General features: G+C 54.4%; 1 protein-coding gene across 1 annotated transcript; it reads right to left on the reverse strand.

Moving 5' to 3' along the window:
- Positions 1-1,670: 1,670 nt before the first annotated feature.
- CARD10 (caspase recruitment domain family member 10) lies at positions 1,671-21,499 on the reverse strand. The gene is made up of 23 exons (XM_062014634.1): positions 21,426-21,499; positions 20,767-20,922; positions 20,660-20,715; positions 18,119-18,340; positions 17,612-17,749; positions 16,968-17,293; positions 14,583-14,765; positions 14,117-14,272; positions 13,863-13,988; positions 13,500-13,694; positions 12,912-13,049; positions 12,029-12,144; positions 11,733-11,773; positions 10,906-11,026; positions 10,271-10,451; positions 9,360-9,483; positions 8,764-9,004; positions 8,184-8,253; positions 7,759-7,858; positions 7,138-7,296; positions 4,801-4,922; positions 4,082-4,197; positions 1,671-3,863 (listed from the first exon to the last, which is right to left on the reverse strand). The coding sequence occupies exons 1-23, from the start codon at positions 21,497-21,499 to the stop codon at positions 3,656-3,658; spliced, it is 3,369 nt and encodes a 1,122-aa protein (XP_061870618.1). The 3' UTR covers positions 1,671-3,655.
- Positions 21,500-26,613: the final 5,114 nt, after the last annotated feature.

A 26,613-nucleotide genomic window follows, 5' to 3' on the forward strand; every position in this document is an offset into this window, starting at 1 on the left:
CGCAGACAGGAAATGTTGAGGTCAGCAGCACAGATTGCTACATGCTGCATGCTGCTGGTTCAGCTGGAGATAGCATGGATGACCACGAAGGTTCCCTTCATGCTACCTCCTGGCCACTTTACAGAGCAGCTAGGGAGTACAGGGAGGCACCTAGCCCAGGGAGGGGATGACACCAGCACCCCCACCCCAGCTTTCCCATGCAGCAAGCGTGGGGACAGCAGGATGAGAGTGCTCCACATAAGCTGCCAAAATCAGAGCACCTCCTCAGGGAGCTGCAAGCTGTGGGCATCCAATCTCAGCATACCAAAAAGAATTAAAAGTAATAAGAAGGGGACCCTGGGGTAAATGGCAGGGTGGGGGGGCACATGGCTTCACGTAGCAAAGGGCCCCCCCATGTACATCTTATCATGGGACTTAGAAAAGAGAGTCAGGGCAGGGTCCTTCTGTTCCATACTCCCCCTATGCATGCAGACACAGACACTTTGAAGGCTCACAGGGAAGACCTCTCTGCAGGGCTAAACCCATGTGCTCTTTACTCAGGCCCTGCACACACACTTTGACCCCAGTCCTGCAACTTTCTTCTTTTCTGTAAGGAAGAGACCGTTGAATCCACTTCTCCTCCCTCCTCCCATGTATGTCTCCAAGACTCCTAGCCTTCCTCTGAAGTAGGAACATCTCCAGAGCATCTCCCTTTTGGAGGGTCCTCGCGGGTTGTGTTTGTGATGCTTTCTGAGGCTGATTTGGGGAAGGGGGAAAGTCATTCACCTTCAGGCTTTACATTACCGCAGGGATGTGAAGCTGGTATGACTGATCCACTGCCTCTGAGATTCATACACATTCTGAGATCGCTGCCATCGCTAACCATTGCTCCTGAACCAGAAATTAACCTCCCCTTGAGTGCTTCAGCCACAGGCCAGCAGCCCCAGGCAGCTGTAAAGGCATCTTCCATGGCTCCCAGGCATCCTGCAGCACCTCCTAGCCCCGGGCCAGGAGATCAGCTGGGAGTGAAAGGAACACAGGCAGAGGATCTTTAGGGATGTGCTCTGAGACATGTCTTTCTTCTGGGGTGCCAGGGATGGCGTGCATTCGGTGCCTAATCCTGCCCCTGCTGTAGCTCGGCTGAGGCTGAGGGACAGCACGGGAAGGAGTCGTGGCTTCCCAGGGTGACACATATGCCACCTTGCTGATCCCCTCCCTGGAGGGTGAAATCTTGCTCTGGGTGACTCGTTACAGGGGCTTGCACAAGGCTGTTACAGCTGGTAATTGGTGCCCAGGGCTGCTAATTGCATTCTGCCTGTTACCTAACCCGTGACTCATTCCTCAGAGCAGGCAGCCAACCCCCCAGAGGTACAAAGAAGGTGGGCTGGGGTGTGCAGGGTCATTTATGTTTGCCTTGGAGCCTTCTGCCCTGCTCCTCACCCGTGTCCAGAACAAGTTGAAGCTGGAGTTTGAAAGCCTCAGGGGAGACAAGAGGGATAAAGCAAGGGCCTGGGAGAAGCCTGGGAGCAGGTGAGGCAGTGCTGGCTGCTGCTTCTTTTGCTTTCCTTTCCCTCCAGCTGACAACACTGATGGTCCGAGGAGGTGCTGGGGGGCACACTGAATCACAGAATCATTTCAGTTGGAAAAGACCTTTAAGATCATCAAGTCCAAAATCTGTTTATTTGGGGGGGAGGAGAGGGAAGTACCAAGCTGGGAGTGGAGCTGGACTACCCAAAATGGGGAAGGGCTTGCTTTTACCCACCCTCATCCTCAGCCCTAGGTCTGGAGCTGGTTCCCAGTGCAGGAGGGGCAGGGGGAGCTGTCAAGCCCTGAACCAGAGTGCCTCAACACCGAGTGTTTTCCCTGGGTACTCGTGCACTACTTTTTTTTTTTTCCCCTGCAAAGATGCAAACTCTAATCTTCAAATCCATGCTCATGCCAGGGGGGATGGGAGCTTGCTTTGGGACTTGTCTTCTCATCAGCTCAACAAGAGTCCCACTTTGTTTGCCTGCAGGGTAAGCACCCTCCCAGGGGACTGGCTGTGGCGGGGGATGCTCGGGCTGAATCCCCTGGAGGGGATGCCATTTGGGAGCTTTCATCTTGGAGCCATGTGGTACACCGGTTCCCCCTTCCCTGGGAGGAGAGCTGCATCGCTCCAGGGCAGAGCTGGGACTTTGCTCTACATTTTAGTGACTGCAGGTTAAAAATCTTTTCGTTTGCTTTCCTCCCCCATTCACTGTCGTCCTCATAAAAGACAGAGGCAACTGGTTTAGAGACTGAAATAACACCTCACAGGGGACCCGTGAAGATCAGCAAGTTAATCTTTGCTCAGAGCTTTGAAAGTGCGTGGGCCCTAGCAGGGGCAAGGAGGACACAGAGAGAGGACTGGACTCTGGTGCTGGTTGCTCGCCTTCTCTCCCAGGATGAGTGGGCTCAGCCCTCTGCCTCGCCTCATGCCCCACACAGCCTCCTGGAGCCACAGACTCTATTTTGTTCTTGCCTGCCCCAGGAAAGACTACCTCCCACCACAACCACCACCTCTCCATGGCACTTGTCAGCGACTGATTAGGAGTCAGGACTGTGCTAAGGTGGGTGAACATGGCTGCTTCTACCCAGACCCTCCACCTTCCTCATGCCAGGGTCTGAACCAGCACCCAGCCCCACACTGCAGGGGCACTTTCCCCACCCTCCTGGCAGCTTGGCTGGGGTTAGCATCGCTGCTGTCTCCTGAGAAGGTGAGGTAGCTGTCTTCTCACCTCAGGAGAACCAGACTACGGAGAATGTGAAGCTCTGAGGACCTCAGCCAGACACATCAAGTGAGCTTTTCCCTGGCCAACATCAGTGCTGAGAGGAAACAAGGGATTGAAAAGCAGGGGGCAAGTAGAAATGGGAAGAGGCTCGGTCTGTGGCATGCTCAGCCTATCCTCTCCCCACACCTCTTGCAGCAGCAGTGCTCCCTCCTTCCCCTGGAGGGCTGGGCAGTCGGGTCTCAGCTAAAAGAGGAGAAAAACACCTCTCTGTGCATCACCCAAAGCTTCCCAGTAACGCGCAAGCCCACAGCCCGCCGCCCATTCCCATTATGAATGGCATTTAATTCTCCTTTATATGCGGTTTGCCCATAAAAGGCTCCATTAATAATTTACAAGCCATAAAGAGTACAGCTCCTATAAAACGAGGGTTTGTTGCAAGCTTAGTGTCACTCCAGCTGCCGCGGGGTTGTTGGCACAGGAGCCCTCGCTCCCCACGCCGCGGGGCCGGAGGTGAGGTAGACAGGGGACGAGGGGACCCCAGAGCAGGGGAGAGGGAGGTGATGGGAGGAAAGGCTTCAAACGTGTGTGAGAGGCACTCCTAACACAGCCTGATTCCCCGCTACGTTCCCCAGCTGGCAAATCTGGCCACGTCCCAGAGACAAGGGCAGCCCAAGGTGATGGTGAACAGCCCACGAGGGTGGTTTCCACCATGACAGTGGATAAAATACAGAAAACTCCAGTGCAGGAGGCAGCACGGGTTACCCCCCAGAGCTCTTGGCGGCCTCGAGGAGACCAGAAAGGCTCACCCTGGGTGCCTTTGCTGCTGGGCTCCCCTCGGGGAGGAAGGAGGAGCTTGGAGAGGCAGGGACCTCCGAGGACACCTCTCGAGAACGGTGGCTGGCAGCGCCCGCACTGCTACCCCCAACTCAGCCCTCGCCTTCCTCGATCCACAGCGGGCGGGTTTGCTCCTGGAAGATGCAGCCCCGCACCACCTTGGGCAGCTCCTCGGCGTGGGTCCAGGCGTGGGGCTCCACACGGGCCCAGGAGCACGGCAGGGCACGGAGAGCCCGCTCGGCACCGCGGCACGCCTTCAGCACCTCCGAGTCCCGCTGGCCCGCCTTCCCCAGCAGGCTCCTGGGGAAAACACAGCGACAAGCATCACCCACGGCCTAAAGACAGGGTGGCAAAACCCCCAGGAACTCCTTCACACCTACGCAAAGCCGGTTTTCTGGCCCTTGTTTCCCCTCACAGCGGCCAACCGCAACGCCCCTAGTCTCTCCCTCTGAACAGAGACAAGGGCTCCTCTCTCCTCCCAGGATACCCTTCCTCCACGCCACTCCCTCTTTTCTTACCTGAGTCCTCTAACATTCTTCTCGGTGACCTCGACATGGATAACGATGGGGTATATTTCACTTTTAATTAGATGCCTCACACTCTGAACTCCCAGCTCTAGCAGGCAGTGTTTATTCTGGAAGGGAAATTGAATAGATTTACTGATTTAAATGGAGAAAAAATAACCCCAGCCCTTGACAGTGACGTTAAATCAAACCCCGTACTGTCAAATATCATTGCTTTTCCAATGGTAATTCCATTAAATGGGGGATTTATGGACAGTGCCAAGAGGGAAGGGGACAATTAAAGAGCAGGGTCACCCACTCCATCACCTCCATCCCAACCCGAGAGCCACACCGGACCTCTTGCTCAGCCACAGCCCGTCTTCACATCCCCCCTTGTCATCAGTCACTCACAGCCCCACGTTTCTCCATCTGCCCTGAGAAGAGTTGCTGCCCCTTTGGCAAAGATGAGGAATGTGAGAGCAGAGAGGTCACTCCTGCATGTGGCATTTCCCACCACCTCCCCACAAATCCCCAGTTGCCATTTCTTTCACTTCAGCTCAACAGAGACTCGGGGAAAAGTCAGTACCTGCAGCTCCGTAACCCCACAAGCCTCCACCCAAGCAGGCAGCTCCTCTATCATCACACCACCCTTCCTATTCCCTTGCTCAGCTGTCCCCTCCTCCAACCTGAATGGGGTGTCCCATCCTGTCTCCCCACAGCCAACGGCTCAGCACCTTTTCCATCACCTCCCGGATCAGGCGGATTCTCCCGCTCTCCCTCTGGTCCCGGGGGGCAGTTCTAGACACAGGGTTCTCCTGAGTGTGGGCTGCACTGGGATCCCCTCCTGCCAGCTTCTCTGTGAGCCAAGGAGAGATATGAAAAGGGAGACGTCAGCCCTTTCTCCCTCTCGCACATCCTTTCTACCTCAGACCCCACGTGTTTGCTGCCTGGCTGACGCTTGCTGAGTTCGGTTGTTTATGGATTCTGGAGAGGGAGTCTAATTATACAACATTACACGTTAGCACCGATCTCCTGCAGCTTCCTGCGTAGGGAACAAGCGAGATATCACAGCTGAAGACACCTTGTAGGACAAGAGCAGCGCTCATGTTGCAGTACCGCCGCAGCCCAAGCCATCTCACAGCCATTATCCCCCCTTCCCCGCTGCCACGCTGGCCCACCTCCTCTGTAACAGAGCACGGCAGAACAAAAAAGGAATCATTTTCTTTTGCCAGGTAGGCTTTCTGTGGGGTCTGAGAGCTGTGTGGGCTCAAAGATGGCTCCAGTGAGCAGCAGGGATGGGGAAATGAGAGGAATGTGTGTCTTGGTGTGGGAGAGCAGGAGGAAGACAGAGGCAAGTTGAACCTCCTTTTGTTGGTGGCATCCTAAGCCATCTCTTCCCTGCTGGGAAGCAGAAGGACAGTACCCAGCAGCCAAGTCAATGCCAGGCAGCAGAGCGGCAGAGAACTGGTGCTGAGAGAGAGAACTGGGGGCAGAGCTCTGGTGTGGATGAAATAACAACTGCCAGGTGCCCCCAGTAACTCCCAGGAGAAGATGTTGAATAGATTTACTGATTTAAATGGAGAAAAAATAACGCCAATGCACACACACACACACACAGAGGCCTCAAGCTGCAGGCTCCACAGCCTGGCATGGCTGGAGCAGACACTGGGCTCTACCTGCTGCCCTTGGCAGCTGCCCACACTGCTGCTGAAACACAAGCAGGGAACCCAAGGAGGCCCTTAGTTGCTGCTCACCCCAAAGACAAAGTTGGGTATTTAGGAGAAGGCATGTTTGGTCCAGAGCATGTTCCAGCTCTCACAAGCTGCAGGCTGGCTGGGCATCCTCTGGTACCTTTGTCTGGTGGCACAGGTACTTGCCAGACAGAGCTGGATCCTGCAAAGCCATCTGTTTCTTTTGGGGCCAGGAAGCTCCTGTGGAACATCAGCTGGCTTACACAAACTTTGCACTGGCTGGGGAGCTCTCTGAAGGGAAGTACATGCAGTGAAAAGAAACAGCTTGGGGCTCTCGGATCCATCTTCCTTCCCTCGCAGCAGGCAAAACTGACAGGGGAGACAGAGGTGGTTTTGCCCTCCGTGTTAACTCCCAGACGCAGTAACGGCTTAAAGTCCCCATGCAATGTGAGGAGGACCCTGTAGAGGGCTCAGTAGGACAGGATATATGTCCCAGCTACTCGGATAGGAAGCCCAGTGGCTAAGATTTGCAGAACTACCTTTCTTCAGGAAACCAGAGGTTTTTCACTAACTCCAACCCCCTCTCCCCCCTCTCAAAAAAAAAAAAACCCAACTTAGTCATTTTTCAGTCCAGCAGCTGGCAAAGACAGAACTCAACTCTAAACACTGAGAAAGGAGAGAGATGGAGAAGGGAGGAGGAAAAAAAGAACTGTCTTCCCTAATAATCCCCTATGGGAGAAAAGCCCTTTCCCCAGCAGCCTCTGCAGTGGTGTGACAGCCTCACACTGCCAGGAGAAGGAAGGGAACAACAGAACTAAGGCTGGCTCCTCTAATTCCTGGGAGGAAGAGCTGGTATGAAGCCAACCTGCAGATCCCACCTCATCCAGGGGCTTCACCTCTGGGAAGAGCCACCCTGAGCCCCAAGGCAATGCCAATAGAAGAGAGAGGATCCCCATGCCCCAGAAGACCAGAAGGGAGGGCTGGCTTCATTGTGGGCCAAAGAGATAGGACACAGCTAAAAATAGGAAGGAACAGCTTGCAGACACTCAGTCTAAAAAAGTAATCAGTCAACAGGCATTTTCTGGGAAGACTTGAGAGACCCTCACGCTGATGAGATACTTCACGTGCTTTCCAAGAGTCCCACAAGACCATCTCTCACACTTTAAAGATTAAGAGCACATCTTCCCTGAATTGGGCTGCCCAAGGCCTCCACAGAAGTGACCTCTTTGAGCAACATCTCAGCTTCCCAGTGTATGGCAAAGAAGTGGCAGGAGGTAAAAGGGGAGACCAGCCCTCAGAAGCAGGAGACTTTACCTCACTCAGGCAACCAAGCTCCTAAACCAGCCCTGGAACGTGTCAGCTGCTCTTCCTGCTGCCTACCTGCCGGGCACACGTGGAAGTCCAGGCGAGAGGTGGGCAAGTCCAGCAGGTTCCTGATGAGCCGCGGCACAATGCAGTTGGGCGACAGCACCACGGGACGAGGCGCCTTGACCACCACAGGACGCACCAGGCTGTAAGGCTTCAGGTTGGTGTCTGGCTCTGGAAGACAGGAATGATGGAGAGAAAGACAAAGTTGAAAACGTGGGACACCAGCCTGGCACTGATCTATTCTTCCTGTACTATTCCGTCATCTTGACCCATGGAGGCACCAACCAGCCATCCTACATCCCGGGAGAGATCCCACCCTGGTTACAACACTCACTCACGGGCAGACTACCGTAACTATAGCCCCCTCTCCCCCATTTCCTGGGACTCACTCAAGTTATGCACCAGTTTATTGTCCACAAAAAGTGAGATGACCCCAAGAACCACAGAAGCGATGGAAAGCCCCGGAAAACCACAGAAAAGGAGCAGGGGCTTTAAATACACACAGGCTTCCCAAAAACCCTTCAGCAGAGTCATAAGAAGGATTCTGGGCAGAGAGGCTGAGGCATTCCCAGATGCTAATGGCACTGAAGGTGCTCAAAGGACGATGGGGCAGGCATGAGGGTAAGAGCTCACCTGAGCAGGGGTCCAGCCACAGCTGCTGAGGGGGCTGTTCTGGGCTCCTCTGTGGTCTGGGTTTCACCAGGCGCAGTTGGTCCAAGGCCCGTTTCTTTAGCTGAGGAGAAAGTGAAGGCAATAAGACTGAGAGCATACACCATTTCTCACACATCCCAACGCCCCCCCTACACACACACACGGCAAAGGGGATGGAGCACACCTCCAGAAAGCATAGAACCAGGTCTGCCACCCAACAGTTTCAGCCTGGAAAGCAGGGAGGAGTAGGACAGCAGCCACAGAGCAAGAACACTGCCTGAGCTATAAGGCTCTGCTCTATATGACTCTGTTTATCACGAGTGTGGGGCAGGCTGCATGCTGAGGTGGTGGGGTGGCCATAGGCACACACACACACAGACCTCTCAACGCTGGTTTCTTTGGCTTACGTTATTTCTGTGGCCTTTCTGCTGCCCAGGCATTTGGCCCTTCTCCTGGATCTTCAAAAGCTGGTGAGCCCTGAAAAGACAGAGAGCTTCCACTCAAGCAACTCTAGAGACCCCAGGGACTGTAGCCTGATCACAGAATCCCAGAGTGGTAGTGGTTGGAAGGGACCTCTAGACATCATCCAGACCAAGTACCCTGCTAAAGCAGGTTCACCTCCATCAGGTCACACGGGAACACATTCAGGCAAGTTTGGAAACCTCCAGAGCAGGAGACTCCACACCCTCCCTGAGCAGCCTGGGCCAGGGTTCCCTCGCCTGAACACCAAAGAAGTTTTCCCTTGTGCTCAAGTGGAACGTTTCATGTTCCAAGATGTCATCCCCTTTGCCAAACCCCACGGAACTGCATATCCAAGCCCTCGCTCAACCTCCCAGCCTCCCAAGGGCACCCTAACACTACCCCACTGGTCACCCAACTACAGCTTGGGCTGCCCACACTCTCAAGAGGCAAGTCTGCACCCTGCAGGACATCTTAAGGGACGCTCACCACCGAGGGATGCGGCAGGTACCTCCTCCCCCTGGTTACCTGCTGTAGTTGGGCACCGTCCCCTTGTCCAGGTCCCGCATGGTGAAGGGGTCGACGCGTGAGCAGTACCACTCCAGCCGCCCTTTGTGCATGGTGTCGGTGACGTGCAGGATCTCGCGGCGCTGCACGCACAGCGCGTACGGGTCCGACGGCTCCAGCAGCGACACGTTGGTGCGCACGTAGAACGAGTCTCCGCAAAACTTCCTCCCTTCCTCCACCGCGTCCCGCACAGCCTGGTATCCTGTGGAGCAGGAGATACGGGTCAGCTCGGGTGGGGACACGGGAGGCAACCGCCAGCCAGGAGATAGCCAAGTCCCCAGCACTGCCGCGATGCTACGGGCCGGGAAGGCGGGTGCAGAGGAGGCAAACAGACAGAAGGTCTGTACCTCCGTCCCATAACTCAGAGGATGCACAAGTCACACCAGACAGGGAAAGCTACCGGTGCTACGGCCAACCCCTGTGTCACACATGGTGGCCTAGGACCAAACAGGAGAGGAGAGAGAATAACTACGATTTACCTCCAGGGCTGGGTGGAGGGTCTGGAAAGGGAGGCAGAGAGCTCAGGCTCAAAGGAGACCCAGCTGCCAGGGCCTTACCTTCCAGGTCCAGCTGAAAGACGAGACTAGAAGGCTCATCCCAGTGCAGCAGGCTCAGGTAGGCGACCTCCCGCGTGCAGTTCTCCAGGGAAAGCACCTCTTCCTTCACAGATGGCACCCTCAGCTAGCAAGGACCCGATGCTGTTAGACTCACGGGCTGCAAGAGCAGGCTCCCCCCTGGCTCCCTCATCCATCAGGGTTACACAAGAGATGTCGTCACAGAGCGAGGCAGGCCCATGGAAAGCTCTGCTTGAGGGTAAGGCATCCTCAGTCTGCCTCTGGTTTCCTCCTCTACCTCTCAAATATCTGCTGCCTGCCACCACGCTGTCCAGATGCTGGGAAACCAAATGTGTGTGCACAAATGCATGTGGGAGTAGGGCCAGGAGGGCTGGTTTATTTTCAGTTACAGGTGGGATATTAATTCAAGCAGTGTAGTTGTATTTCAAGTGGTGTCATTCTTGCTGAAACAAATGACCTTCCCTCCCTCCAGGAGCTTTCTTCAGAGCAATTACTCTCTATAGCTCAGTGGGGTTACAAAGGCCTGAGAAATCTTGCTCCACAATTGATTGCTTTGCAACAGGCATGTGCAGGATGCAGGATGCTAACTGCTCTGAAATACAACAAGGTGACACTCAACTCCAGGGACATACAGCTCTGAAATTCTGTGACAGCCACATTGCTGTCTTAACTGTGAGACTCCTTTTTGTTTCCCTCCTCCCACAGCTGAAGGAAGCCTTTCAGAGGGTCTCAGCATTTTTACATGCACACCTACTCTCAAGAGCCAGGAGACTCGGATGGGTGTTTGTGCTGCATAAAGCTCTAGGTAAGGAGCAGCCCTGGGAAACGTGAGAAATGGAGGTGGACTGGAAGCTGGGTAGAAAACCACAAAGTGAGCCCTTTCCCAGACTTACCTCAATGAGCCGGCACCCTTCCCTGAGCCCTGCATCCTCGACCCGCGAGCCTGGCTTGACCCACTGGACGTAAATCCCTGTCCTGTTCCCTCCAAGGATGGAGATGTCTGCTCCGAGCCTCTTCTCCTGGGGCGAGGGGTTGCTGGGGTGACCCATGCTAGTGAGCTGTACCACCAGTGACCTGGCAAGCAGAAACCTCAAGTCCAATAACCAAAGTCTGCTGCCTCTTCTAAGAGCTGGTACCCCGTGCCTTGTGCCCAGCTGCAGGGTGTTTATTATGGTGAGCACTGTGGTATAGAGCTCGTGACTCTGAGTCGTCACTCAGGCTTACAAAACCCCCGCAGCCCCTTCCATCCCACCAGCCCCAACACCAAGGGCAAGGTGGGCTCCCACAGTCCTGACACTACTGAGATGTATGTGTCCAGCCCAGGGCAACATCCCAACCCCTGCCATAACAAATGGGACCCTGGAGTCCTGCTAGGAAGCAAGGACCAGAGGATCTTCATTTCTCTCCTCTCCCACCAGCGAGAAAGAGCCCACAAGGGGGGAGGCAAAAAGGAGGAGTCCCCTAGCACCACGAAACGTCCCCCCCAGGCAGCTGTCTCAGAGTGTCTAGCTCAGAAAGCAGCAGTCACCTCCTGGTGACCTCCTCACGGCTGGGAAGTGTGGACAGGCAGATCTCCGACTTCACCCTGGTGTAGGTACTGCTGGAAGGAGAGGAGAAGGCCCCAAGCAAGGTGCTACCAAAACCACTGCCTAGGAAAAGAGGGAGAGAGGGGGCACATAAACTCTCCAAGCACTGCAGGGAGCTCACATTCTCAGGGGAAGCAAGGATCTGTCAGCTCCTCCTGGTCCTTTTCTAGCACCTGACTGGGAAATGGAGGCTGCAGGGAGGCTCTGAATGGACACCCTCCTGGAAAGGGCTTCCTGAGAAGAAGCACACCTTTGCTCCCTTCAAAAGCACTGAGGTGAGAAGGCAGGAGCAGCCAGGGCCACCTGCATGTGCTCAGAGATCAGCCACCAGCACCCAGCGCAGGACCTACCAGCAGCAGAAGCTTCACTTCAGGAGATACACCGTCCATCACCCAGGCAGTAGCAGGGGAAAGGACTATCCAACAACACCCCAGGGCAAAGGCATTTCTTTCTGTTACCTAATCTCCCAACTCCACATCATGCTCTCCATCCACACATTTCTCCGTGAACTCAACAGAGCTGATGTGAATAGCTACGTGCTCTGCAGAGGAAGAGCCAGCTGCTCCAGCTGTTCCAACTGCTGTGCCTGGCAATGCCTGGGGGGATGTGTGGGTCCACAGCACCCTGCTATGGCTGCAGAGCCCTCACAGGGAGCTGTGCAAACCAAAGGCATGAGGGAAGGTCAGCTGGCCGACCTCTTCTCTCTACAGCCACCCTTCTTTTTAGCTAAGCCCTTTGGGGAAAGCCAGACCAGCCTCCACCCTGGTACCTGTTGCATCTTCAATGCTGCTAAAGGAGCCACAGGACAAGCTACAGAGGAAACACAAAAGGGAGCTGTGAGGCAGCAGCTTTACCAAAAGCCTGTGTGCATCCCATCCTCAACCCCATCCCCACAGCCTCGCCCCATTCCCCAGAAGCAACTCCCCAGCCAGTATGTAGCTTCCTGACAGCCTTCCCACTCTCAGTCCCCATTCCAGGTTCCCTCCTCCCCTGCCACTCAGCTCTTCTCTGACCCCCACAAGCCCCACAGAGGAGACACAGAGTCAAGCAGCCCCTGGCAATCACCTTTTGTAGGGCATGCACCTCTCTTCCCGCTGCCGACGGAGGATGGAGCCGATGCAAGGCGGGAAAGGGAAGGTGGACAGGCGGTTGATATCCTTCTCATTGTCAGCAGTCACCTCCTTGGGCAGAGTGAGAGAGACATGCCTGCTAACACCAAGGCCCAGCACAGCACCACATCTCCCCTCCCTTTGGGCCAGGTTGCAGACACTTCCCTGGGTGCCACGTGCCTCTTCAGGGACCATCCACATCCCTCCAAACACCCAGGGGCAGCTTGTTTTCCCCAAGGAGAGAGCACAGAGGGAGGAGACACACGTCACTGCGACTCTATCCTTTTGCAATGTACAATCTATGGGAGCGGTGTCAGATGAAGGGAAGATCCAGCTTTGTTTTCCTTTCTCACTTTCAGCCACCACACACCCAGAGGTGTGAGTAACCTATGAGACTGCTCACTTTAGGCTGCTCTAGGATGAGGACTCAAAGAGTTAAAGGAAAGAACCTGACTCTCTCAAAACCAATACGATGCTGCTAGAGGATTCAAAAGAGCTAGGATTTCTCCCCTGGTACCTGTAGATTAAACAGTTTTTTGGGGGAGGGTAAGACCTTACCACGAGGCTGCTGATTTCTAGGGTGCCATGTGGCATCAAGAGAGTTTTCCTTGCTCCTCTTTCCCACCCAGCTGAGTGCTGTACGCTTGGGTGCAATGTTTGTCAGAGACTGAGAGAACAAAGCTCTATACCTGGGATCTGCTCTCACCTCACACGCTACTCCACACCCAGTCTTCCACTAAATCACACCAACCACCTCCAATGCCTCCATGCCCTTCCTAAGCAGCGTGGGTCCCCACTGCCCTCAGCCAAGGGTCAGTCTGTCATGATCAAGTGCTCACCATGCTCTGAAGGGCCAAATCCCCTGGGAATGGGATATCAGAAACCCCCAGCGCATCCACAAGTCCAGTAGTAGGGTTGTCTACGAGGCTCCAAGTGCTGCTGAGGTTGGAGCAGAGAGAGTAGGAAGAGCTGCACATCTGGGAGAAAAGGGACTCCGTCAAGTAAAGATTGAAAAGGGACTTTATCAATGCTTAGAAATGTCTAAAGAGTGAATGTCAAGAGGATGGGGCCAGTCTTCTTTCTGTAGTGCCCAGTGACAGAACAAGGGGTAATGGGCACAAGCTGGAACACAGGAAGTTCCACTTGAACATGAGGAGAAACTCCTTTCCTGTTCAGGTGAGGGAGCCCTGGCACAGGCTGCCCAGGGAGGGTGTGGAGACTCCAGCTCTGGAGGTGTCCAAACCCGCCTGGACACGTTCCTATGTGACCTGATCGAAGTGAACCTGCTTTAGAAGTGGATGTTGCACTGGATGATCTCCAGAGGTCCCTTCCAACCATTCCGTGACTCTGTGATAATCTGTGATTGCACTGTGTCCCTCATAAATCAGCCCTGAACCCTCTGCCTTCTCCGTTCCAGCCACCCTCACCTTGCTCAGGCTGCTGCTGCCTCGGCAGCGCTGCAGCTGTGCCTCCAGCGTGCTGCTGAGCCCTTCTGCCTGGCTCAGCTTGCTCAGGAGCTCGTCCCGCTCTTCCTCCAAGGCCCGCACGCGCTTGCGGTACTGGTCCTTCTCGATCAGGCTCTGGGAGTACTGCAGCTGCACCCCGTCGCGGCTCTGGATCGCCTGCAACAAGCCGGGCTGAGACTGAGAAGAGGCAGGGGACTGTAATACTAAACCCCACCTCCCACCCTGGCATGAATGGAGAAGATCCACTGGGGAAAGAGAAGGTATCCAGAGCACAAACTTGTGTTGCTGCGGGGAGGCGGGGAGCCTGGGAAGAGGGCAACTTACCTGGTCCCGCTCTTTTTCAATCTCCTCCAGCTGCAGCAGCACCGTGTTCATACGATGCTTGTAGAGATCACAGTCCTTCTGCAGCGTCCGGTATTTCAGCTGCAGATCTTCCACCTCCTGGAGGTACTGGCAACAGCGAGCAGTAAGCATTAGCCCTCCTGGAATCAACTGCTGTGGCTTCCCAGCCCCTTTCCTCTCCTTTCTCCCAGGCCCTGCTTGATATGAGGGGACAGGGGTGGTGATGGATGCTCTACCTTATCCCTCAGCTCTTCAGCCCACTGCAACTCATTCTGCAGGGAGTTGAGCTTCTGGCAGAGATCCTGACGGTCATCTTGGGCTTCCTTCCAGTCATGTTCCAGGATATCCAGCAGGATCTGCTCAGATCCCGGCACTGGACCCTCTCCAGGCTTCTAGGAGGTGAGAGGTCACCGTCACCGCACCACAAGCACTGAGGGGGCACCAGACCAGGGCAGTGACAGGCAGCCTGCCATCACTGCCACCATCACTTCAGCATTAATGTGTCACACCTGTGAGCAAATCCAAGAGTCCCAGAGCTGGAAATAAGAACCCATCCCTACCCAAACCCAGAAGCAACGGCAGTCACCACAGTCAAGCGGTATGCTCAGAGGAAGGGACAGCAATTTCCCCCATCTTTCCAGCTCCCTGCTGATGCCCCGGGGAGGGAAGTGACCTGGAGCCTGCCTTTGTCCCACTAGGTACCTGCAGCATGGCCTGCAGCTCCTGCAGCGATGCAGTGAGCCGCTGGTTCTCAGCCCAGAGCTCGGACATGGCGTCGGGGGGGCCCCGCTCCTCTGCCTCTCGCTGGGGCGGCGCGGACGCCTGCTTCCGCAGCAGGCTGCACTCCTCCTCCAGGCCCGTCACTTTGCATTTCAACTGGTCCACCTGCAAGCCAGGGAAGCAAAAGCAGGCTGCCACGCACAGCCTTGCACCTCTGCCTTAGGGGAAGAGTGAAGCAGAGAGAGCGTCACACATGAAAAGGGGCTGGAGGCGAGGAAAGCGAGGGCTAGGGAATCACATGAAGCAGTATCCTGCCGCTGTGCCAAGGTTAGCACAGCTGCACACACAAGTTTCTCCCTGCAGGGCAAAGGAGGAAGATGCACTTGCGTAAGAGCATTCAGTTTCAGGATCCTCCATCCATAGGGAAGGCCACCTCTGGCCTAGGAAGCATTTGAGGCTGCAGGGTGGCACAGATGAATCACAGATGCATCACCCTGGCTGCACCTCACACTTCACCACCACCATGTCACTGGAGACAAGGGAGTCCCTTTAGGACTAAAGGAGGTCCTCACAGACTTGTAACAACTGATGAGGCTGATCAGAGGAGGAGAATTTCACAGCCAAGTAAGGCAAACAGGGCAGGGGAAACCTCTCAAAGCCACAGAGCACTAAGCAGCACTGCCAAAACTGTCAAGCAGGGAGTTGGGAACTGGCTTATTACTTCTGCAAATCTGTCCAAAATACCTAAAATGACTTTTTGGTGACTGGTTGCTTCTGGATTTTGGAGGCAGCAAGGGAGGGCAGGCTGGAACTTAGTGGCCCACTCTGCTTCCAAGGGGATTTCTACACCCCGGAGTCACCCTCAAGCGATTCGTCTCCCTGCTCAGAGGAGGCTTGTGAGAACCAGAATTGGCAGCAATACTGGATAAAAGGTCGAGGAGGATCACGGGGGCTGCCAGAGCAGGGTGAGGAATGAAAGGGAACTGGGAGGCTGTGTGAAAGGTCCAAGCCCAGACTGGTGTAGGGGAATGCCAGAAAGCAGCAGAGCACCGAGTAAACTGGGTTATTAAAATGTTGAAGGTAGGGCTGTCCTTGCCCAGGCAGGAAATGGGTGCGTGTTTGCAAGAGGTGAGAACCTGGCAGCTGGAGTGCAGTGTCACAAATTCCTTCAGGTACGCAGCATGAGTCTCCCAAACGTCATGAGAGAAGCGAGGAGGCAGTGGTGAGCGGCAGGGGCGGGGAATGGAGTCTGGCCCAAAACACTGCTGTGAGCAGCAAGGCAAGCTGGGCAGCTACAGATAGCACCCATGCACCTCGAGGCCACTGTCCTCATTAGGAAGAGGAAAACACAAGTCCTTTCCCAGGGCAGGAGTGAATGCCAACCTGTCTTTTGCCCGGACACAGCCCATCAGCAGAGCAGTCAGCATGGGGCAGCGAGCGTGTGCAGAAGCAGACAGGGCATGACGGTACCAACGGCCAGGCTGAGAGATACTCCTCTATGTTGTGGCTCTCTAGCTATGGCAGGAGCTGGTGATCTATCTCCAGCTACTCTGTCAAGCAGTGAGTGTCTCGCGACTTGGTTGCTCTGCCCCGCTCAGGGCACGCACTCCAACACACACCACATCCTGCCTGCCGTCAGCTGCAGGCCATGACACGCAGACATCCAATGTCCGTGACAGCAGTGTGCCCTCGTGGCCAAGGAGGCCAACGGCATCCTGGGGTGTATTGAAAAGAGAATGGCCAGCAGGTCAAGGAAGGGTCTCCTCCCCTTCCCCTATGGCCTGGTAAGGCCTCATCTGGAGTCCCATGTGCAGTTCTGGGCTCTCCAGCTCAAGAGGGACAGGGAACTGCACAGGGCCACCAAGACGATCAGGGGGCTGGAGTATCTTCCTTATGAGGAAAGGCTGCAGGAACTGGGATGGTTTAGCCTAGAGAAGAGGAGACTGCGGGGGGACCTCATCAATACCTAACAGTACCTAAAGGGTGGGTGTTGAGAGGATGGGGCGACACTTCTTTCTGTAATACCCAGAGGCAGGACAAAGAGTGATTGACATAAGCTGGAACACAAAAAGTTCCAGTGAAACACAAGGGAAAACTTCTTTGGTGTTCAGGTGAGGGAGCCCTGGTAAAGGCTGCCCGGGGAGGGTGTGGAGTGTCCTGCTCTGGAGGTTTCCAAACCCACCTGGATGCATTCCTGTGTGGCCTGATTGAGGTGAACCTGCTTTAGCACGTGGTTGGACTGGATAATCTCTAGAGGTCCCTTCCAACCCCTGCCATTCTGTGGTTCTAAAATCCGCATGCACCCCTCCCAGCTGTCAGACCACTGCTGCCTCCCACTGCCCACCCCCGTGTTCCCTGGGGCCGTACCACCAGCTGCAGGTCTCGGCTCCTCAGCACGGCCATGTTCTTCTCCTCGCAGAGCTGTGCATAGCGCATGGCCATCATGTAGTTCTCGTCCTTCAGCCTCAGCAGCTCCACGCTGTTGGTGTCCCACTCCTCTCTCAGCCGCTGGCAACGCTCCTGCACCTTGAGGAGCTCCTGCAGCCGCTGCTCCAGCCGGGCCTGCTCTTGCTCCAATGCCTGGTTTTTCACCTGGAGCTGGTGCTCCTTCAGTAGGTGTTCTTTCCGCTGAGCCCTCACCTTCTTCACCTCCATCATCAGGAACTGAGTGAGTCCCTCAGGGCCTTCCTCATCTAGGGGGAGGCAGAGGAGAATCAGGTCGTGGTTGATGGAGTAACCCCTAAAAAAAGCAACCCAATGCTGTGCTTTCCATCAGGGGGTGCCAAGCTCTCCTGTGGGTTTGCAACCCTTCTTGTCTCAGGCTTACAGCTCCACGCTCCATCACACACTCGTGTGTGGCCCCTTCCCTTCCAGATGCAGAGCACAGAGCTGTCAAGGTTCCTTGCACACCAGTAGCACAAACCAGAGCTTTATACATGCACATGCACAGATTTCTGGCCCTTCCCATACGAGCATAGCAGCTGAAGCAGGGAGGAAGCACCTGCCCCTACCCAGGATCATGGAGCAGCGCTGGACTGGCTCCTTCCCTGTTAGCCGGGTGTAGTGCTCTGGGTAGTAAAACTCTAAAGACTCCAGGAAGGCTTCGTAGCCTCGCTTCCCCCGGCGCCGCAGGATGTCCATCAGGTAACCTGGAAGAAGGGATAAAGAGCTAGGATGAATTCCCTGCAAATCAGAGAGAAACCAGCTTTGTGACACGAAATAGCACCTCCAGCATCTCTGCTTCCGCCCACAAGAACAGTAACGGCTGGAGGAGGGAATAGAGTGGGAAAACTTCCCAGATCTGTGTGCACTCAGATCTGTGTGCACTCAGGGGGAGGCCCACCGAGGATGAGAGGGAGGTTTCGCTGCAGAGCATCTCAGAGAACAAAGCCAGCGCTGCAGCACAAGGGACCAGCAGGCCACACCACCACATGCCAGGTAGCACCCACTGTGTGTCAAAATCAGGTTGTCCCCCACAAACCAGGCCCATCTAAGTGCAAGGTTGTGCCTTCTCCTACCTGTCTGGTTGCTTTTGCAAGGGAACCGGCATGAATTCAGCACCTCTTCCTCATCCTGCTCATCTATCACACGGCACTGGCGCAGGTACGGGGTGAGCTTCGCAGGGTTCAGGGAGCGGGTCAGCTGGTGCCGGGCGCTCTCAATCTTCTCCCAGATGGTGTCTTCTTCTTCTTCCTCCTGCTCCGAGAGGCTGCAGGCATGGAGAGAGGCATTCTCCAGGGCTGGGAGGATAAAAGGAACGAGAGGAATGATGGAGGAGTATAAATGCGTAAGTAGGCATGGGAGAACATGCATCGAGGAATGACCCTGTGAAGGATTTGATAGTCTCACAAATGGGACTCAGATACATCAGAAGCCATTTAACACACAAATTGGTCCAGCAGGATCTTGAGTATCCACCCAAAGTCTTTGGTATACTGGAGGCAGAATGTAGTGCACAAAGGAGTTAGAAAGTATCACAGAATCACAGAATGGCAGGGGTTTGGAAGGGACCTTTTGAGATCATCCAGTCCAATCCCCTGCTAAAGCAGGTTCACCTCAATTGGGTCACACAGGAACACATTCAGGTGGGTTTTGAAGACCTCCAGAGCTGGAGACTCCACACCCTCCCTGGGCAGCCTGTGCCAGGGCACCGTCACGCTCACAGTAAAATAGTTTTTTCTTATGTTTTCTTAAGTACAGTAGGTAGTGTAGGGAAGACATCATCTTTACCCCTGAAGCACTCTTGAATCCCCTCAACCCTCACACATCTTCTTCCTCGTCCCTGAAAACATGAAACTCTCAGTACCAAGAGTTTTCACAGCCTGGGACATGGTCTCTCATGGTCAGGTTGGAGAGGAGGGTCTCCCCCAGGACCCGTTTGTTCTGTGTACGCCCCAAGCACCAGTGCATCAAACTGAAGTTCTCAAGAGCACTGTTCCAATGGAACACCTAGGCTTCAGGTACCGGAGCCAAAGGGGAATGGCAGAAGCACATTTTCCGTGTATACTCCACACACACGAGGAGCCCTGGAAATCCGTAGCAAGAAGGCAATCTCTTTGTCAACCCAGTAAAGCAAAAGAAACGCCCTGAAGTCAAAGAAAGTGATGAACTTGCTCCATTAAGTCCTGTAAGCTGTGATGGAGCAGATATGTGCAAGGAGCTCTCTTCCCAGTGGTGTACCAACTCAGCCAGCATTATCTTATTTTCACATGAGAAATAGAACGCGCTTCCCAGGCCAGCACAAATCGTTTTTGCTGTGCGCTGCATTGCCAGCTAAGGCCTTCCAAAACCTCGAAGCTATCTCTCCTCCCCAGTGTGCATGGATACCTGCTGCTTTGCTGCTGGCATCATCCCACCCCAGCCATGCAAACATGCCCAGAGGCAGTGCACGAGGCACGAAGGCAGGGGGAAGGAAATCTTCCGCTCTATTTTCTTTTCATTGGGTTTTGTTGTTTGCTTTGTTGGATGGGGGTTTTTTTTCTCTCTCTCTTGTGGTGAGAATGATATCATACAATTTCAGACAGCCAACTAGCACAGCAAGGAGGATGTCTGAGAGAGCCGTGCAGAAGTTAATCTTCCAAGTAGAAATACCAGAGTCTCAGGGTCTGCTGGATGAAGGATAACAGGAACAGAGACTTGTTGAATCCACAAAAAGGTACTCAAGTGTCTCATTTCCACAACCAAAGGGCTTAGGAGCCCGAATACCGATACAGATCTGGATTATCCCGGGTTGAATAAAGAAAACAAAGAGCTTCTTGCAGAAAGCGATCTCTCTCGCTCGCGACAGGCTCTCTTGCCACAGCACACAAGTATGCAGAAGCAGGAGGCAACAGCGGGTCACAGAAGTTGCGCCGATTTGAGCTCCGCTCCTCGGCAGCAGATTTATGCCTTGAAATCAGTGTTTCGTCCAAGAAACCCAAGCCGACTGTGCAAGAAGCGACCGGCTTCTCGGCAGAGACACAAGAGGGAGGAGAGGTCTGGGAGCCGGCACCCCTTCTCCTGCCCGGGGCACCCCTCCTCCCGCCCACCGCGGGCCCTGCACGACGAGGGGCCAACGCTTCCCTCTCGACCAGCCCGAAATCGAGGAATGGCGAGGGCTGGGAAAGAGGAGAAGAGGAGCAAACACCTCACCACCACCGCCTCCCATCAAGAAACGGCAAAACCTCCGCGCCTGGCCGCCCCGGCGAGAGAGGGGGCAGAGCAGGGCTGCGCCGCTCCCGAGAGCTCCGAAAGGCCCAGGGAGAAGCCCCCGTTCCCCGTTACCGGCCGGGGGAGCCCCTTACCCGCCATCCCCGCCGCCGGTCGGGCTGCCCCCGGCTCCGCTCCGCGCCGCCGCCGCCCGTCTCACCGCCCCGCAGGTGTGTCTCTCCCCACCCGCTGCACCTTCCTTCCCTCCCTCCCTCCCTCCTTCCCTCCCTCCTCCAGCCGCCTCTGAGGGAATCCGCACTGCCCCGGGCGATGCACAAGCCCAGCCTAGCCCTGCCCTGCCCGCCCTTGGGGGTCACTCAGCGCTACCCCGTCCTCCATCTCTTCTGAGACTCTCCGGCCGCTCTCCTCACCTGGACGAGCCGAGGAAAGGGGTTTTTCTCTGCCTGTGTCCCGCCGTTTTTTAGCCCTCACTCCCCAGCCCCAGGCTGGAGCTGCTCCCCGGAAGGATGTGGCTCACCAGCCACTTCTCTTCCGAAACTCGCCCGGCTTCACCTCCCGACAGACCGGCGGGGGAAGCCGGTGCTCGGCCTCGCCTCCCAGCCGGGACCCTGCCCGGGGCAGAGGTGACAGGGGCTGGGAGGCTTTCCGCTGGCAAGGCACAGCCTCTCCAGCTCTGCCAGGTGCATAAGGAGGAGGGAGAGGGTTGGTTTTTTTTGTTCAAGGACTTCTGAAATAGCTGCCCGGGCAGCCCAGGTGTAGGGCTGGTTGTGAATTTTTGGGTGGTTTAAGCAAAGGGATAAAAATCCAGGGAGGGTGGTGGAATTTTGGCCCACCATCGGGCTTAATTTTGGCCCACCAGTCCTCAGTAGTGTCTGGGTAGAGCTGTGAGTGGAGGCACCCCAGGGCAGTACGACTGAGCTGCACCCCAGGGCATGCAGGGGCTTGCACCAGCCACCTGACCAAGCACCTAGTCCCCCCAGTCACAGGCAGATGCTGAGAAACCCTCCTCCCACTGGTCCAAGTGGCCACAGCAATCCCAGGAGTGGATCTGTGTGTCCACACAGCATCCCAAAGATCCCACGCAGGGCAATCTCCACCCCTGCCACGTACCCAGTTGCCCAAATCTGTGCATGCTGCTGAGATGAGGAAGGGTCTGAGGCAGATGGAATTGCTCACCGTAGTTTGGTGCCAGCATCATATGCCTCCCCCTTGAAGGCTAAGGTGTTGTTCATCTTCTCCAGCAACCCCATTTCACTCTCATTGCGTCATCCTCAGCCGTGTCAAACCTCAGACCTCAGTGGCCAGGACAGACAGCATAGGCTCTGTGTAAGGTAGTCCCAATGTAATATGAAGCTCATATGAAATAAAAGTTCACTTGATTTCTCCCAGACTCAGGATCAGCCCATGGGGTAGCCCAGGGTAGTGCTGTGCATCCCTCCAGGGTTCTGGACACAACACGAAGGAGCCCTACATTACTCCTGCCTCGGCCAACACATCCCCAAAAGGGGTCATGCCCTCAGCATCCCACCACCCCGCAGCTTCTAGACCCCACCTCTGCATGGAAACCTTTCTCTCCTTCCTCAGATGAGTGAAGAAACCAAAGTGGGAAGAGTATGAAGCAACCCTGAAGGATGAACTGGGCCCCCTGCCCTAAAGGATTCCCACTACTGCACCAAAAACTAACATCTTCGTTTGTTTCTCCTCCAGGGGCCATGGCAGACACATCCCTTCTGGTCTCCACAGGGCTTCTGCACCAGCTTCAGCGAGGTGGTTTGAGGGAAAGAGGGGGCTTTAGCAAGGCCATTTCCCTGTGTTGCTACTCTCTTTTCAAGATCAAGCACAAGCACCACCATCTGGAAACTGAGACTGTATCTCTGTGATGCACAGAGCATCACAAGGACACACAGCCTTCTTGTTGCAAAACACACAGTTAGTGAGCAGACAGCAGGCACACACGTGCACACAGGGCTTGCAGCAACCACCTCCTCTCACACTGCAACTGTCCCAACAGGCACCGCTTGACACTCCCAGTGTACGAATTTGCTGTCCCTGAGAGGGGTCCCAGGTGCCTTCGTTCCCTTTCTTGCACCCCCAGGGCTGCACAGCTGCCCCCTCAAAGGGTTCCTGCTGTCTGGGGACCACCGGCAGCAGGGCACAGCTCCGCCTCCAGCCTTTACCTCCCTCCGGCCAGAGAGCCCGATTGAGTGATCAAAGGCAAGTAGGAGCAAGGCTGCCTGCAAGGAAGCAGTGCTGACTCAAGCCATGTCAATTTTTGCCTGCTTGCTATTGTCTCCCAAATAACCCAGGTCTCTCCCTCTCTGTCTCTCTAGTGAAAAGCTTCCCTGAACGAGATATTGTATGGGGATGGAAGATAAGATCTTCACAGTCATGATAAAAGCCCTGAAACAGGGTTGGTTTCTCTCATTCACCCAGAGAGATGGCTGATGGCAAGGAAACCATTCCCCTCCACCCGCCCTGACCCCACGGGCAGTGGCTTTGTGACTCAGAGCAGGCAGACATCAAACAAAGCAGGTCCCACATCAAGCACCATCAGTCACTCTCCTTCATGGAGGTGGTGGGTGGGGGGAGGTGCCTCTTCTGAGCTCAGCAGGTACCCCAGGAGCAGGCAGACAACCCCTGAAGGCTCTGTGCTGGGCAGATGATCCCAACAGATCTTACTGAAAGGAGGGAGGTGGTCTGTCCCTGTTGTGGTTTTTTTGGCCGAGGTGTTGAGGCACAGAAATGCCCTTTGTAGGGAAGTTGTGGTTGTACAAGACACCCCCAGTCTGTCCTAGATGCGTGGTCCCATACTCACAGACAAGATTTCAACAGTTCCAAAACAGCTTTACCACTAGCAACAACTTTTGTGCAGGCACCCTTGAGTTCACACCGGGCATGACATTGGGTGGGTTTTGTTGGTTGGATGGTCAGGGTTGGCTGGGGTTTTTTTTTTGGAGTTTTTTTTCTTTTTTTTTCAAATCCTAACCAAAATAGTCTCACTGGTAAAACTTTCCAAGCCACACCGCCTCACACAGGAAATCTATGACAAGGCAGCAAATGATGACCCACGTGTTGTTTCCATTGCCAGAGGAAGGGCTTAGCACACGTGGCCTGTGGAGCGTGAGGGGGTCTTCTACAGGCACCCAGAGGTCAGTGGGATCCCTCAGAGCCCATGCTGAGGGGAGCAGAGCTGGGCTTACACCATACCACTGCCCTCACTGCATACCAGTTTCCCCCCTCCTGCAAACAGTTTTCAGGAAAGGCTGAGGTGGGGAAGGAATTCATTAAATTCCCAGTTGTGTGGCTGAAAGCTCGAGCTGCGATTACAGGTGGTGAACTTAGATGCTTTGTGAAGTCCCGCCCTGTGTTTTGGGAGCAGTATCATCTTCACAAACCTGCCCTGAAACCTCCTACCCATGCAGTGCTCATAATGCAACCTGGTCAGAACATCTTTAATAATGTATCTCCTGCTTGGTCCTTTTCTTCCCCCTAGCCCCCCTAAAATAAAAAAGCACTATTCTTCTCACAGCCTTACAAAGACCTCCAGCTTCCAATGAAGTTTGCAGGGGAAGGCTTGCTGAGGTCCAGGGTGATCTCTCTAGTGAAGCTGCCCCAACGCAATTTGGTGGTGTGCAGTTTTTCTTCCTGTGTGGAACAAAAACAGATGCAAAGAATTCTGTTGTCAAACAGAATTATCCACTCCAGCCTGACCTAATCAGCTAATACGCTGGTTCACACAGGATTAGTTAACGCACACGGGTTAAAAAAAACCCGAACCCACAACCTTTTCTCTTCCTAATGACACTCATCCAAGTCGGCGCTTAGTTTAACAACCTTTGCAGGGACTCAGACTACCTGCCTGTCTCCCCGGTGCTTTTCATAGCTGATGTAAGAATGCCCCAGCACGGTGACAGCGGTTTGTTCCTTCACAGTGGTGGTGGCGAATGCAGAAGGGGAGGAGGAATAAGTTGTGTGTCTCCCTCCCGCCCCTGCCTCCCCCAAAAAAGAGACGGGTGGCCTTCATGACAGGAAGGAAATGCATGTATCTGTGTGTGGAGATAGCAAAACAAGCGAGTATTTCCTTCAGCATTCCTTCCTCTCACCAACACACCCATTGCCTGGAGCTACAGGAGGCAAAAGCTGTGTGGGAGTCTTTCAGTAAAGTATTGACAACACGTATTAGGGCACAGAGGTGTGCAGGGTGTCAAGGAAGACCTGAATTAGAGCAGGCTGAGGGGATTTGAGTCACCATGATGAGCTTCTTCACTCCAAAGCTGCCCAACTGCACCCAGCAAAGAGGTTCCACCTCACCAGGGCCAAGCCTGGAAACCTCCTCACACTTGGCTCTCACCTCAGCCTTGCTCACAGTTGCTTTATTCTGAAAGCACTATCCCTGGGGTCTCTGATTTGGGATTTTTTCCTCTCTCTCCAGAAAATGCCCCAACCGAGAATCCATCTGACTGTGTTGTGAATGCAATCTGGCTTGCTGCTTCTGCATCAAGCACTGCAAGGGGACCACTAAAATGACTTTGCAAGAGAACCATTCAAGTCTGCCCTGACACTGCACAAGAGAAGTCCAAACACTGGTCACGCAGAGGTTACAGTGAATTCAGAGGAGCAGTACCTGCTCTCTCCAGGTATGACTCACACTGTCTGGAAACTGGGAGTGAATTCAGGCTCTCCAACAAAGGATACACCTTTTGTTTTTTACTGCTGTGTTTGCAAACAGAATCTGATTCCTACAGGATGCACACACACACACACACAGGGTGTGGATCACACCTGCTTCGGGCACAAAAGAAAGGACTGCCCAGCAGGCAAGGTGATGCAGGATGGGGCTCAGAGAAGGAGCAAACCCAACTGCATTTTAATTACAGCACGCAACAGCTCACCAAACCCACCCACTTTTCCTGAGTTGTACACCAAGGCTGCGGCCACCAGAGGTCAATGTAGCCACGTCAACCTCAACCAGCCGTTGTTGGATGCTGCACGGAGCCCTTTTGACACTGGGATGGCAAACAAACATGAAGTAGGGAGTGTTTTTCACTTCTTAGGGGTAAACCGACTTTCAAAGCATTTATTACAACATGATCTCAGCACTATCCTGGGGAAAAAAACCAAACGGGCTTGAGAAAAACAATGTCCTCAATTAGCATCCTGCTAATACTCTGAACTGAGACCCTGGTACTTGCCTTCGGACCTACGGGACCCCACAAGTGCTCCAGTCACTCTAGGCATGTCTCATACCACTGGTTTCAGTGTCACTTGGGTGTTTGTACCAGTCTCAGACCTGCCTTGTTAGCAACAGGTGGAGATGAGCTACCTGTCCTCCCCTGAGTCTCACTTCTGCTCCCTGGGCCATAAGGTCTGTCACAGCGATGGAGGTCTGCCACAAATCCAGGCTGACTGGGTAAAACAAGTAGCTGACCTTGACCTGCAGCCAGAGGAAGGCAAATGAGTTAAACCAGTAGGATCATCAGTCCAGATTAGAAAAAGTCAGACAGGGAAGATGTGACTGTGCAGAACAAGAACCAATACGCCTAGATAGCTTTGCAACAGCCAGTGTTCCTTTGCACTGTCATGTGTCCTAGATACCTCCTCTCCATCTCACTCATGTCCTCCCCTAGACCTCCTCAAACAGACACTGAAGTGCCCTTTCCATCCTGGCATCCCAACCCCTTCATCATCTATGTAGACACTCACCTAGTCAGATCAAACAAAACACTCCAATCCCCCCTCCAGCAGAGCTCCAGCCTCATCTCCAGCCTTGTGGGATGTCAGGTTTCCCTGGACAAGAGACATCTCCTCCAAGAAGACTCTACTGACTGGAGGATCATCAGTGGTGCTTTGCCTAAAGCTAGCCAGATGCCCAGACCAAGCATTCTCCTGACATCTCAAATGAGCACGAGCTTAGGATGGGAGCAAAGAGAGACCACAAGGCAAACATCACCTTGTGTTTGCAGGGCAGCTGAAGTCACAGACAGTGAGTGTGAGTCACCTGCACCAGCTCAAATACCATCATATGTATGAGCAAACTTATCAGTGAGCAGTCTGAATTCAGAAGAATAAGTTGCCACCAAGAGATTAGCTACTTAGCTGGGACTTCTGCTCAGCCTGCTCAGCCTACTTCCGAAATGCTCAGGTCCCTCATGCAGCTTCCAACAGGAGGGAAGAAGCATAGATGGAAAACACTGCTTCCATCTTCCCTTCCTCCTCCCTGAGATGATCAACATCCCGTATGGCTCTTCTCCTGAGCTAGTACACAAACATGCTCCAGGGTCTTTGGCAGCCAGAGTCCCTAAGAGTCAGGCTGAGACTGGCCAGATGTTGATGGAGGAGAGGCAGGAGGGGCTGATACCATCCT

Source organism: Colius striatus, chromosome 1 (assembly GCF_028858725.1).
Source record: "Colius striatus isolate bColStr4 chromosome 1, bColStr4.1.hap1, whole genome shotgun sequence".
Classification (NCBI taxonomy): Eukaryota; Metazoa; Chordata; class Aves; order Coliiformes; family Coliidae; genus Colius; species Colius striatus.

Excerpts from the sequence above, each read along its gene's own strand:
- CARD10 (XM_062014634.1), bottom strand. The coding sequence starts at position 21,499 with ATGGGGTTGCTGGAGAAGATGAACAACACCTTAGCCTTCAAGGGGGAG. Across the intron at positions 9,484-10,270 it reads AAGGGTGCCGGCTCATTGAG|CTGAGGGTGCCATCTGTGAA; the intron begins GTAAGTCTGGGA and ends GGTCCTTGCTAG. Across the intron at positions 7,859-8,183 it reads AGAAAGGCCACAGAAATAAC|CTAAAGAAACGGGCCTTGGA; the intron begins GTAAGCCAAAGA and ends CTTTCTCCTCAG.